The sequence below is a fragment of the Phyllopteryx taeniolatus genome, chromosome 6 (genome assembly GCF_024500385.1).
Source record: "Phyllopteryx taeniolatus isolate TA_2022b chromosome 6, UOR_Ptae_1.2, whole genome shotgun sequence".
Classification (NCBI taxonomy): Eukaryota; Metazoa; Chordata; class Actinopteri; order Syngnathiformes; family Syngnathidae; genus Phyllopteryx; species Phyllopteryx taeniolatus.
This window is the reverse complement of record NC_084507.1, coordinates 8498293-8512820: the sequence shown is the minus strand read 5'-3', so window position 1 is coordinate 8512820 and position 14528 is coordinate 8498293. Positions and strand designations below refer to the sequence as shown.

The 14528-nt window shown below is 40.3% G+C and overlaps 1 protein-coding gene across 4 annotated transcripts in view; it reads left to right on the top strand.

Annotated features, from left to right (window-relative positions):
• The window catches only part of LOC133479198 (trafficking kinesin-binding protein 1-like), a 47302-nt gene extending 34115 nt beyond the window's left edge, over positions 1–13187 (top strand). For 3 of the 4 annotated variants that reach the window (XM_061775808.1, XM_061775810.1, XM_061775809.1), the window contains 7 exons: positions 441–578; positions 749–825; positions 908–1147; positions 1545–1873; positions 3585–4022; positions 5639–5729; positions 7743–13187. In XM_061775808.1, coding sequence (XP_061631792.1) covers positions 441–578; positions 749–825; positions 908–1147; positions 1545–1873; positions 3585–4022; positions 5639–5729; positions 7743–8700 — 2271 coding nt within the window. In that variant the 3' untranslated portion in view covers positions 8701–13187. Of the gene's footprint in view, positions 1–440; positions 579–748; positions 826–907; positions 1148–1544; positions 1874–3584; positions 4023–5638; positions 5730–5851 lie in introns of all 4 variants that reach the window. The other variant, XM_061775811.1, reaches the window with a different exon arrangement.
• Positions 13188–14528: the final 1341 nt, after the last annotated feature.

Genomic DNA, 14528 nt, shown 5'->3' with positions numbered 1-14528 from the left:
CTCAAAATATGTCTTTATGTGAAACCGGTCCGTGGTTAAAAAAATATAATGGACCATATTGTTAGTCTTTAAGTTCATCCAATGAGGTCAGGGAAAAAAAGTTAGCAACAACCTCTGGTTTGCGCCTTTGAGTACCAGACCAAAATTATGTGCACCCCTGATTATTAAACATGTTAAAATGAATAGCATTATCATCTGTGGAAAGTCTTCATACAAATGTTATAAGATTGTGCAGGTGTTTCTCTTTGAATTGTCTGCTGAGTACATTGTTCCATTTTGCGGTGGGGTTACCTCCTGATTGCCATTAGAATGAAGTAGAGGATGTAAACACATTACATATAATAATTTTTGTCTTAGATATTTGTTTTTGACTTTCATTGGTTTACTTTTCCTCTGATTTTTCTTTCTTTTTTTTTTTCTTTTCTTTGCCTCTTCACTAGTTGCCTGAGTTGCAGGACAAGTATGCGGAGTGCATGGAAATGCTACATGAGGCTCAAGAGGAGCTGAAAAACCTGAGAAATAAAGCAGCTCCATCTAACACACAGAGACGTTTCCATTCTCTGGGCTTGTTCCCAATGGTGAGAGGATAATGTGAAGTAGAATAGTGCGAAGAAAATGCAGCTTACTTGGCCTGTTTTAATTATACTACTTTAAGGTCTTATGTTAATGTGAGATTTAAAGTCATAGCACAATATATGATGCACGTCTCTTGTTTTATCACATTAACAAACAATTAGCTTTTTTCTAGGACTCTCTGGCAGCAGAAATAGAGGGCACCATGAGGAAAGAACTCCAGATGGATGACCCAGATGTCGAGGAGCTAAGGTACAATTAGAAACCGGTTTTGCCTCAAATGCAAACCATAATTGGTTGTTTCATCCACTTTTCCATGTGATTTTCACATTAGACTGCAGCCAAAACGTGTGTTCCAGACTGTGAAAAACCTCAACCTCATGCGTCAGCAGCGTTCGTCGCTTGCCCCCTCCCCCCTCAACATCCCAGGCTCCAATCAGTCATCATGTATCACTTCAGGCCGCTCCAGCAGGGTGGGCACACCTCGCTCCAACTCCATGTATGGCAGCGAAACAGGAAGTGGAATTATGCTGGACAACAGAAGTAGCTGCATTCTGGAGACACCAGATAATGGGTACGAAGTATTCAATTCGTAGGAAATGATTCAGTTACTCATTACTTAGATTTTTCATCCATACCATTTAGGTCATATTTCTGTTGATGCCGCAATGTCCACAAGGTAGGGTCAAGATAGAATTTTGTTTTTATAACGGGGAGAAAAAAACGAATATAGTATCCAAGCTGCCATGTTGTTGAACTAATAAATCCCCATTTCCATTCACTCTGGTGAGGGTTAGGGTTAGGGTCTAAGACAGAAACTAGGGGGAAAAAATCCTCTGAAATACACAAATCCTCTGAAAAGTAAGCGTAGATGTTATTACACACTGTAAGTTAGTAATAACTGATGTACCTTTCTATCTCATTATGAGCAATAGCCTTATTGGTTGCAACGACACTGTCTGTCGGTCCAGGTCAGAAGACTCAAACAAGTGGCCCCCTGGGACCCCAGGCACCCCTGGCAGTCAGGACCTGGAGAAAGCCCTGCGGCGTCTGTCTCTACGCCGCGACAACTACCTTTCAGAAAAACGTTTCTTTGAAGAGGAGAGGGAGAGGAAGTTGGCTTACTTGGCCAAAGAGGAGGAGAAAGGTGGCGGTGAATGTAGTGGAGGCCTTGGGACGCCATCAGAGAGTCTGTTCTCACTCTGCTCGCATCCGTCGTTGGGAAGCACGTGGTCGGGATACTCGTTCACCGCCAGATCCTACCTCCCGGAGAAGCTGCAGATTGTAAAACCGCTAGAAGGTGATTATTATTCTCAGAGTCACAGTCCGCTTAATCGCCATCACGATGACAAAGAGGATCCGATTACTTTACAGAATGAAAATGCTCAGAAATTCCCACAGGATCCCAACAAACCAATTGACAATCAGACTTGGTCACAAAATAAAAGCAATCACATTCAGAATCAGTTAGATGCTCAATATCTGATTTTACGTTCGCAAATGTTTCTAAGTGCTCAAAAGCTGCAACGGAGCTCAAGTGTCGTGCAGGTCAGCCTCCATCCAGGCTCACAGTCTCACCCTCGACCTTTTGATGCAGCTACAGCTCTGCTGGAGGTGTCAGAAGCACAGGAAGGCAGTTTGAATTTGCAGCATTCCTTCTATTTTAGGCACACGCAACCATACTGTTGGTTTGCAATATGAGCATGCAATCACAGTCATCTTTACCATTCAATAGATTTTAAGAATATTTTCTAAACACTATATTTAGCAGTTTGTATTAAGTACATTTAAAGACAACATAGACTACGTTTAGTTTTTCTACTGAATTTGTGTTGGCTGTTTGTTTTGTTTTTCTATATCATACTACACACAGATAATCTCTTGCTAAGATGTCTTAAAATATATTATATTAACATAATTACAATGGGTGGGTGGATGAAAAATGGAGGCCTATTTGGAAGATTCACTTTTCAAACTGCAGTCTTGTGTGCTTTTTCAGAACCATACGCTGTCGTGTGGCGCCATCCAGTGTTTGATACCATTTTTTTCTCAACATGTCAAAGCAAAACTGGCAACTGTTTTCAGCTGCACTGACATACAAAAGATTCAAATACATAATAAACAGGCACTGAATGATGCAATTTTAGCTTATGCTTTGTTGATGGAAGAAGGTTAATTAACATTTACTAATTGTATTTAGGGGGATAAACAGTACAAATTGTTTGTATTGGCATTAGGTGTGGCGTTCCACAAGTTTTTAAAAAATTTCTTTCATAACATTAATGCCCTTCTTTGCACTCTGTCCTTTTCACTCCACCTTTGCGCATTTCATTTTTTCTTCGCAGTGCCTTTTCTGTTCTGCCATTGTTTTCTTTGTGAAAGACGAATAAAATTCTCCTAATTTTCTCACCTTCCTTTCCTCTCTTTGTTTTCCTGGCATTGTTTTGTATACTGACATCTCTTAAGTTGTATGTTTGTGCCACATGTACAAATGTGTTCATACTAGCCCTATATATATTTTTAAAAACATACTGTGCCAGTCTGCTGGCATGGAATATGTTCGTCACTATATGTGTGTCTGGATGTACATATATTTAAAACTACTTTCACACATGTAAATATAGCATGACATTTAGTGTAACCATACATCTGCATATATTGTATAGGCATATTAAATCTCCATAATTGGAACATACACCTACATTTAAAGTATATACTATACTATGTACACTATGTATTGATAAAAACAAACAGCAGTGATTGTTGTTGCTCTTAACTCAAGAATATTTTGTTAGATTTGATGTTTTTCCACATTGTTTAAAAAAAAATGGATGTAAGTTTTCAAAATTGTTATGTTTAATAAAAGCTGACCACAAAACGTTGAGATCGGGTGGGAAACGTTACCTGAATAATAGATTTGTTTGCAATTTTATTTTATTTTATTATTTTTTTTTTTTTTTGCAAATGACTGATGTAACTTTTTTTTTTTCCTGGTCTTTTCTACGCCCCAGGTTCTGCTACACTCTATGCATGGCAACAGTTGGCTCAACCCCACATGGGCGCGTTGCTGGATGATCGGCCCGGCGTGGTCACGAAGGGCTTCCGCACTTTATCGCACGAGCAGGACGAAGCGGATGGCTGGCAACTGGACCAGCCGGAGGAGGACGAAGTCTCGAGTGAATCATGCGCAGGCTTGTCAGGAGAGAGCCGTTTGGAGCCTTTGTACTGCAGTTCTTCGCTTTCCATCTGCTGCAGCAAAAATGGCAAAACTGATGCCAGTCATCTATCAGAAACACTGTATGGAGAAAGAGAAGGGACAATAGAGAAAATTCAACCAAAAGATGTTATTCCCTCTGCAAGACCACCCCCCTCTTCCCCAACACTATCTTCCTCTGAGATGAACGGGCATGTGGACTTCAAAGATCTCGACACAGTGGACCACATGCCTGGTGAGGTAGCCTCTTAGCTGGTGTCACCGAATCTCCCTCATTCCCCACCATGGAGCATGGGGCTGTCGGGGTGGGGGTGTAGTCTAATTCAGCATTCAGGGAACAACGGACACCTCAACATCCCAGTGTGACACCCCTTCTTGCATGGTCACTCTCATCTGCACACATCAGCACATCTCTCCATCCCACCTGCAGTCCCGATGTGTGCTGCCGTCGAACACCATCAAAACAGTACTTGCATTTTTGTAATTTATATTTATTCACTTTAAGATCCAATTCTTTGCATTTTTTTTTTTTCCTTCCCATGGGAATGCTATATTTCAACCAATTGCCTCTGTACTCACTGGTTACAGCCTTGGGCATACTGTTAGGATCTAATAAGCCTAATACAAGAGCTGTATAGCAAATGTGCCTGTTAAAAACCTTTTAGCTTCGGCCATAAGCTTTTCTGTCAGTTATATGGAAATATATTTTTTTATTATTTAGAATTTTGTATATGATCATAAAGCTGACAAAAATAAATTTCCATTAAATTCAAAAGATAATCATGCCCACGATTGACACTGACAAAGAATATTTGTATTATATTGGTTGTGGTGGTGGTTCACTTCATCACTTTATATTTTGATTGTGACAGATGGATGGGTACATAATTTATTAATACTGTGAGGGAAATTTAATTGATCAATTATTTTTAATTGTATCTGAGTCCATGTTGATGGCAATGACACTGCCCACTAAAATGCCCATAATGTTGTATTCTTACCTGAATTATTATCTTTAAAAAGCACACAGCTTTTCGAGCTTAAGATCTCATTAGTTTGTGTAGGTATGCCAAATGACGTGACCAGTGAATGTACATTTCCATCTTTTTCAGTGTTAGAACAAAAATCTTCTCAAATATGAAACTCCAAGGTGTCCTTTGTGCGTACTACTTTCAGTCCAGCTCACTTTTGAACTGTACAGCTTAACAGCTATCAACTCTTTAAAGTCGCAGTACGCAGACAAAGCTCACAGTCATGTGAGCTCATATATCAGGTGTTATTATAGAACTGCTGTCCAAGTCACATGAAGGCATGACACTCCTTGCTGGGTAATATTGGAGTTGACCTTGTAGCTTTGCTCTGTGGGTTAGCTCACTGCACAAGCACAGTGCTTGTTCTTGATCCAAATACAGTAGCATCACACAATTACAATACAGTTTACTCCACACAAAGCAAAATTCCCAAACAAAAACTATTTGAGAAATGTCGATTACTCTATACCATCACCATATTAGTGCATTTATTTTCTCCTAATTGTAGCTTTTGTTAATGCATTAATTAATGGCAGTACACAGAAGTGTACTCTGCGATTAATTTACCTCATTTTCATTTAGAACAGGAAACATGACTTGAATGAAGTTAGCGGAATATGAAGAGCTACTATAATTGTTAAAAATAGTACTGCTGCTTTTGCTTCAGGTTTTTTACTGTGAATGTTGGGCCTTTTTCTCAAGTTCTACTATTTTGGTGATTGCACTATTTATGTAGATTAATTTGGATTCTAACAACTTTCCCCTCTATTCAACCCCAACCCATCCTTTCCTCTTTTCTCTTATTTCGTTAACTTCCCAGGCAAGTATATGTCCCACACTAGCTCCACCTATACGTTCACTACCTGCAGGATTCTCCACCCTTCTGATCAGCAGACCTCCATGTCACCAAGGTAAAACAAAAGCTAAATTACTTGAAAGTGTGATATAATTCATCTATTATTAGCACCGCTCTTATTGCCAAAGCCCTACAATCTAGCTTACTTTGTCCCTGTGATTTTATTGGCCCTGGCAGGTCATGTGTTGAGGAAGAGGAAATGGAGTTGTATCATATGGTTGTCGTGGCTGGCGTAGAGCAGCCGCAATGAGTGCAGCCACTGGGTTGCATGTGGGTGAGGGAAGGCATGGGAGTGTGTTGCTGTGTGTTTGTGGCCATTGAGGCAAAACTAGACGGAAGGCTGACGACAACTCAAAATGTGTTGAAATCCAAAAACTGTTAGTGTTACACTTGCACATCTGACTTTGCCTCAAGTGCTACCTGTCAATAGTTAGATAACTAACAAACCATTTATGGTTTTAAGTCGTGCAAGCAGTCACTAACTGTTACTATTTGAACTAGAATGCCCTTTAATTATTGATGGAAACACTCAATATCGTAATTTCTCGTGTATAATGCGCATTAAAAAAAAAAAAATCTTCAAAAGTCAATAGTGCGCTTTATACATGGGTATAGTAAAACAAAATCCTTTCACAGTGAAATGAGGTATGAGTTGATATGCTTTAGAAAATCCATCAATTCTCTTTAAATTTTGCAATTTAAAATTTGAAATATTTGTTCACTTTACTACTACTTTAGTAATTAATGTATGTATTACTGTGGCACACCCTAGTGTTTAGTTTTAACACTGGCTGCACAGAGGTATTTTCCATCTCCCACATGACTATTGGCACATTAGCTGGCTTGCACAACATACTGAAAGCTGGAGAGGTCATGTGCCCAGATAAGACGTTCGCTCCTGGTGCAAGATAATAAAAAAATTAAGACACACAAAAGCTGCAGAGGGGGATAAACACATAGAAGTTTGATTAACATTCACATTATTACAACTATTAATGGGATTGAGGGACCAACTTATTTAAAACAGCGTTTTAACAACTATACAGTGGCGCTATGCACGCTGGGAAATCCTCTTAACAGCAAGCCGCCACGATGGCGTTAACAATGACGTCATAGTAAAAACATGGCGCTGCGTTATTTCCAGTGATGCTATTGAGTCTTATAAAACAGTGGCATTAAATGTCTGTCCCCACACGTTGATCCGGATCCTCACTTGTAAATGTAGTTTGCCCATGATGCATTTGTATGTTTATATGTTTTGCGTGTTACTTTATCTGTTGTACTATTTTACTGTTTTGTCAAAATGACTGCAATGAAAAATGTCATTAGATTAAAAAAGCTTGTGATGACTAAAACCTTTGCACAGTGCAGGATAAACAAAGAAACATAAGATACTTTGCACTCAGAATTGTTCTTTTTTTAAAATGTATCTGATAATTGGCCAGAATATAATCTACTATATGATTTCTGAAACTCAGGCTAATCCCTTTTAGGATTAACCAAAGTAACTGTAAACCTCATAACAAAAACAAAAATCAATACAATCAATATACTGCAATCTTGGGCTAAAATCACTGAAGTCCCACACAGAATGGAGCTGCTGGATTACATGTCCTTATTGTTGTCTATTGGTGATATTGCAAAAGGCTATGAAGTAGGTAGACCAATGGTTTAGCTGGATGGAACTTTCTACGAGCTAATCTGTTTCCTCGAGTTCATTAGCGTGAGTGATTAAACTCTTTCAGTTGCTAAAAACTGTGAGGGAGGATGATGAGCTATTGTCTTAGAATTAAGAGAGGCTCCCTGAAATAGTCATGTACTGACACCTGGGTCAACTCAATCATATTACACTGAATGTTCAACGTTAGAAGGCTAAAGTGTTTGTGTTTGACTAACAACTTACAGTGTGATTAATGCTCTGATTACTAATTCCATATTGAGTTACATTTCCTTGATTCCAGCATCAAATATTGATCTAATGACTGCCTGTTTCTGTCCCTGCATCCATTCTACTACACCCATACACCTGTCCGCCTTCCATCATCATTCTTCACTTGTCTGTCTACAGCTCAGCTCTGTCCTCTTGTCAGCGCAGTACATCGTCTACTCCGGTCGTCTTCTCTGCTCTACATACACCCTCCTACACCCCACGCTGCACCCCCCGCCGCCTCTCCTTGTCCCACTCCCTGGCTGAATCTTCCACCAACCTTCGAGACCCCACCAAGACCACCAGCACCTCGCTAGGGCTCGGACGCCTCCTCCTGGAGCACGGGATCTCTGCGTCTGTGTACTACCCGAGCAGCTGGGATCGAGGGTCCGCGAGAGGAGAACAGCAGACCTCCAGCAACACTATGGAGGGGAATGACGGCAGACTGATGAAGAAACGCCCCAACAGCCTCCTCCTCCTCCAGCCTTCCACTCCACCAAATTCCCCCCGTTCTTGTGCCAAATCTGGTGCCGCCTGCCCAGATTTTCAGTTCAGCCCCTCTGATGACGACCCACCATGTTTTGACACTTTCCTAGCCTCTAAGCCGGCGCGCATCATCCTGAGGGAGGTGCTAGGTGAGGCAGAGAGGGAGCGAGGTGGCCAAACAGATGAAGAAAGTCAAACAGAGATATTAAACCTGAAACTCGTGGAAAAACTGAAAAGCTTCCGCACCCTTCCGCCTCACACCGCTTCCATTGCACCTGCGAGTAGTCTGTTAACCCCGTTCTGCCCAACAGGTCTGGGAAGCACTGCGCTGGGTCTGAACACAGGACTGAGGCGGAATAGAAGCTACCCTGCTATGGTAGGAGCCAGTATGGTTATGAAAGATCCAGGAGGTCCCCATACTACCGACATCATCATACCACATTTAGTGCAAAGCCCACAAACACAACCAGCAGTGCACGTACATGACATAAAACAAATGAATCACACTGTCTTCACAAAGACACTGGACACTGTCTCACCACTAACCTCAAAACAGAAAGAAGCCACCTCTAGCAAATTGCTGCAAGACTCATTTAGCAATGGACAGTCCTGATGAAATCTCTGCTTAAACAATATAGGAAATATGTCCATACTAATCTGAGATCAGATACTGTACCTTACTACAGTATGTACAGTATAAGATGGATTCTGCAAGCCTACACTACCCTTATAACTCATTTCCCTGACAACAATCATTGGAGTCAATAAGTAAATGAAATCGTGTGTAAATGAACTAGTGTGGGCCATTTCCTGTGTCTTTTGCTGCCGATGAGAAGAATGTTGCCTTCCTGTGTGCATACATACAGGTGCTGGTCATATAATTAGAATATCATGAAAAGATTGACGGCACGGTGGCCGACTGGTTAGAGCGTCAGCCTCACAGTTCTGAGGACCCGGGTTCAATCCCCAGCCCCGCCTGTGTGGAGTTTGCATGTTCTCCCCGTGCCTGTGTGGGTTTTCTCCGGGCACTCCGGTTTCCTCCCACATCCCAAAAACATGCATTAATTGGAGACTCTAAAATTGCCCGTAGGTGTGACTGTGAGTGCGAATGGTTGTTTGTTTGTATGTGCCCTGCGATTGGCTGGCGACCGGTTCAGGGTGTACCCCGCCTCCTGCCCGATGACAGCTGGGATAGGCTCCAGCACACCCGCGACCCTAGTGAGGAGAAGCGGCTCAGAAAATGGATGGATGGATGAAAAGATTGCTTTATTTCACTAATTCCATTCAAAAAGTGAAACTTGTATATTATATTCATTCATTACACACAGACTGATATAGTTCAAATGTTTATTTCTTTTCATTTTGATGATTATAACTGACAACTAATGAAAAGCCCAAATTCAGTATCTCACAAAATTAGAATATTAAGACTGATACAAAAAACAATATTTCTAGAAATGTTGGCCAACTGAAAAGTATGAGCATGTACAGCACTCAATACTTAGTTGTGGCTCCTTTTGCCTGAATTACTGCAGCAATGCGGCGTGGCATAGAGTTGATCAGTCTGTGGCACTGCTCAGGTGTTAATGAGAGCCCAGCTTGGTCTGGTAGTGGCATTCAGCTCTTCTGCATTGTTGGGTCTGGCGTATCACGTCTTCCTCTTCACAATACCCCATAGAATGTTTTTATGGGGTCGAGGTCAGTCGAGTTTGCTGGCCCATCACGATCAGGGATACCATGGTGCTTAAACCAGGTACTGGTAGCTTTGGCACTGTGTGCAGGTGCTAAGTCCTGTTCTGAAAATGAAATCTGCATCTCAATAAAGTTGTTCGCAGCAGTACCCATGAAGTGCTCTAAAACTTCCTGGTAGATGGCTGCGTTGACCTTGGACCTAAGGAAACACTGGACCAACACCAGCGCATGTCATGGCACCCCAAACCATCACTGACTGTGGAAACCTTACACACGACCTCAAGCAACGTGGATTCTGTGCCTCTCCTCTCTGGGACCTTGATTTCCAAAGGACATGCAAAATTGACTTTCATCAGAGAACCTAACTTTGGACTACTCAGTAGCATTCCAGTCCTTTTTGTCTTTAACCCAGGCGAGACACTTCTGATGTTGTCTCTTGTTCAAGAGTGGCTTGACACAAGGAATGCCACAGCTGAAGCCAATGGCTTGCATACGTCTGTGCGTGGTGGTTCTTGGAGCACTGACTCCAGCGGCAGTCCACTCTTTGTGAATCTCCCCCACATTTTTGAATGGGTTTAGTTTCACAATCCTCTCCAGGGTGCAGTTATCCATATCGCTCGTATACATTTTTCTACCACATCTTTTCCTTCCATTCGCCTCTCTATTAATGTGCTTGGACACGGAGCTCTGTGAACAGCCAGCCTCTTTAGCAATGACCTTTTGTGTCTTCCCCTCCTTGTGCAAGGTGTCAATGATCGTCTTTTGGACAACTGTCAGGTCAGCAGTCTTCCCCATGATTGCGTAGCCTACATAACTAGACTGAGAGACCAGTTAAAGGCCTTTGCGGGTGTTTTAAGTTAAGGAGCGGATTACAGTGTGGCACCAGGTGTCTTCAATATTGCACCTCTCCACAATATTCAAATTTTCTGAGATACTCAATTTGGGGTTTTCATTAGTTGTCAGTTATCATCAACATTAAAAGAAATAAACACTTGAAATATCTCAGTCTGTGTGTAATGAATGAATATACAAGTTTCACTTTGTGAATGGAATTACCGAAATAAATCAACTCGTTCATGATATTCTAATTATATTTACAGCACCCGTATGTGGAATATACTATTCAATTAAAAGCCCCCAATCTGACGCACTTTATTTTTGTTTCATTTCTCCCATTTACCAGCTCAACTTAAAATATTGCACTAGTTCTAAAAAAAAAGATGTAAATGTCCATACTGGCCTGGATATGAATGATCTGGAGCACAGGTGGGATTAAAGTGCCAAATTAGAAGTTGTTTAGGATCCTAAAATGTTCTTTTACTAAACCTCCAGCAGATCAAGCATCAATCAAAATACTTGCCTGAGTCTCTGCAGTTTGATTGTAGCTTAGCTTCATTCTCCATACACGACAAGACATTGAGATGGATTGGTTTATTAAGCCTCCGTCCCTGATTTATGTGTACAATTGTACCTATTCTTAAAAAAAAATTCTAATCGTATCCTTTTTATATTCAGGCCACAATGGTAGTTGTAAGCATATAATTAATGTCGCACTGCTGTACAAATGTTATACAGATATTAACATTTCTTTGCCATTGGGGTAAAAAAATATATAACTGAGGGGCAATCAAAACGTAATGAACAATTGCACTAGGTTGCACTTGATTTTTAGTTTAAATACTGTTTTTTAGTTTAAAAAATGTTTAAGCCTTTCCTTTTCCTGTCAGCCATTTTGGAAATAAGGTAATTGTCCAATTTCTCACTTTGGAAGGGAAACCACCACGAAACATTTTCAAAAGGTTGACAAAAATGTGTATGAGCTTAGGGTTCTGTCAACAAATGAGGACGCATAATGGTGATGTCATCAAATGATGACTTGTCTTTGCTGCTCCTGGTCACTCAAAGCAGGCCCTTGTTTTTCACCTTTGATCCTGGACACCCACTTTTTGACTGTGTTGTAGCCTATTGCAGCTTCCCCATACAAATTTTGCAACCTTTGGAAAATGTTTAGTGGTGGTTTCCCTTCCAAAGTAAGAAATTCAGTCACAGCTCTCTGCTTCTGACGGGCAACCGACAATGACGTCATTTCTAAAATGGCTGACAGGAAGAGGACAGGCTTAAACAAAACCGTTTTGAAATAAACCTTCATAAAGGTATTTAAACTACAAACGGTGAACATTTCAGAAAACATTTTCAATTACTAGGAGCTTAAATTGGGCTCATTACATTTCAACTGTCCCTCGTAATTGTGATTTATATTGAAAGTATCCAGGTTGGGGCTTTTAATGTGGGTGCTTTGCTATGATTGAAAGTTCTTATGTGCCTAAAACATGTTACCTAGTTTTATTATGACTGTCTAGCATTTTTACATAATGTTTTTTGAATAATTAAAAGATGCGCAGAAAACCAACTACCCCAATCTGTGGAAGTTCCTCCAAATAGGTTGAATATGGCCCAAAACACAATCACAATCTCTGCTTGTTTTAAAACATCAATAACAAATTGATAATGAGAGCCATTATGTCTTATGGTTATCCCTTATACCTTTATTTGTACTGTATGTGGACAATGATATTTTTTTCAAAATATGCCTCAAATGAATGTGAGATGAAGCCATTTCTTACATCGAAGCATGGAAACTAATTGCATCTATCTGGTCGGGTATCAAAGACGTGTAAATTTGGCTGGCATGCAGTTACTTCAGTTTTGGAACGTGTTCATGGGAATTCTGTACTATGGACAAATAAGATTGACTCGCCCAAGGAATCCCACATTTCCTTAAAAAAAATCAAAAAACTATCGTGACAAGTTATGTCTTTTTATTACTACTGTATAATTTCACATTGGCAGTGTTTTTTTTAATTTTATTTTTAAGTCTGCAATATGTTATCATTGTCAAGTCTGTCACTTTCCTATTTTTCAAGTTATGACATTGGGCAACAATGTTAAAAGTGCATTTGTGTGCTTTTCCGAATGTATTCATCTGTTCAAGCTAACTTAAACAAAACTAAAATATGTAAAAGTGTAAATGAGTTTATACGTTTGTTTTAAGGAGATTAAACTATTTTCAGTGACTGAGCGTTCTATTTTACAGAACTGTACTCTAGATTTAAAAAATAATAATAATAAATGCAGACTGAAATACAAAAGGTCTCTGCTTTCTTTGGAAAAGAATGGAGCCTGTTTTAATTTTCCTGGATTTCATAAAGATCATACAATTTTCTAATGTATAGAACTCTCCTGTTTGGGGCTTTGTTGGCAGTATTTGTTTACATTTCATATGTGTTGTCCCTAATGTGGCATTAGATACTCATAATAATTGATTTTATTGATTTATGTATTTATTCGTTGTCCAGACACCATTTACAGGTTGGCAATAAACGTTGTGGTCTATTGTATTTAATATAATTTAAATGCCATTGTTTTAATGGGTTATTCATTTATCAGCCAACCATCCATTTTTCAGTCTCACTTGTATTCTTTGGGGCCACAGATGAGCTGGAGCCCACTTCAGCTGATTTTGGGCAAGAGGCGGGGTACAACCTGGACTGCTGAGCTGAGATTTGAACTCAGAACCCATCGACCATGCTAACCTTTTATTTATTTATTTACTTTTGTCTGGTGTTCCTACAACAACGATGCAATGACTATGATCAAAATGAAGATCTAAGATGGTGGAATTCACACTTGTGAATGAAGTTCTAATATGAATTAACTCAGTTTGTAGCTTGCTCGTTTTCATCTTTCATTACTTGTGCCTGCAATGAATGTTCCTATTATTTATATATACAGTGGGTATGGAAAGTATTCAGACCCCCTTAAATTTTTCACTCTTTGTTATATTGCAGCCATTTGCTAAAATCATTTAAGTTCATTTTTTCCTCAATGTACAGACAGCACCCAATATTGACAGAAAAAAACAGAATTGTTGAATTTTTTGCAGATTTATTAAAAAAGAAAAAATGAAATATCACAGCCATAAGTATTCAGACCCTTTGCTGTGAAACTCATATTTAATGTGTGCGCGGTCCATTTCTTCTGATCATCCTTGAGATGGTTCTACACCTTCATTGGAGTCCAGCTGTGTTTGATTATACTGATTGGGCTTGATTAGGAAAGCCACACACACCTGTCTGTATAAGACCTTACAGCTCACAGTGCATGTCAGAGCAAATGAGAATCATGAGGCCAAAGGAACTGCCTGAAGAGTTCCAGAGACAGAATTGTGGCAAGGCACAGATCTGGCCAAGGTTACAGAAAAAATTCAGCTGCACTTAAGGTTGCTAAGAGCACAGTGGCCTCCATAATCCTTAAATGGAAGACGTTTGGGATGACCAGAACCCTTCCTTGAGCTGGCCGTCCGGCCAAACTGAGCAATCGAGGGAGAAGAACCTTGGTGAGATAGGTAAAGAATAGATCACTGTGGCTGAGCTACAGAGATACAGATGGGAGAAAGTTCTAGAAAGTCAACCATCACTGCAGCCCTCCACCAGTCGGGGCTTTACGGCAGAGTGGCCCGACGGAAAGCCTCTCCTCAGTAAAAGACACATGATAGTCCACATAGAGTTTGCTTAAAAAAAAAAAAAAGTAGTCTAAGATGGTGAGAAGTAGAATTCGCTAGTCTGATGAGACCAAGATAGAACTTTTGGGCCTTAATTCTAAGCGGTATGTGTGGAGAAAACCAGGCACTGCTCATCACCTGTCCAATACAGTCTGAACAGAGAAGCATGGTGGTGGCAGCATCATGCC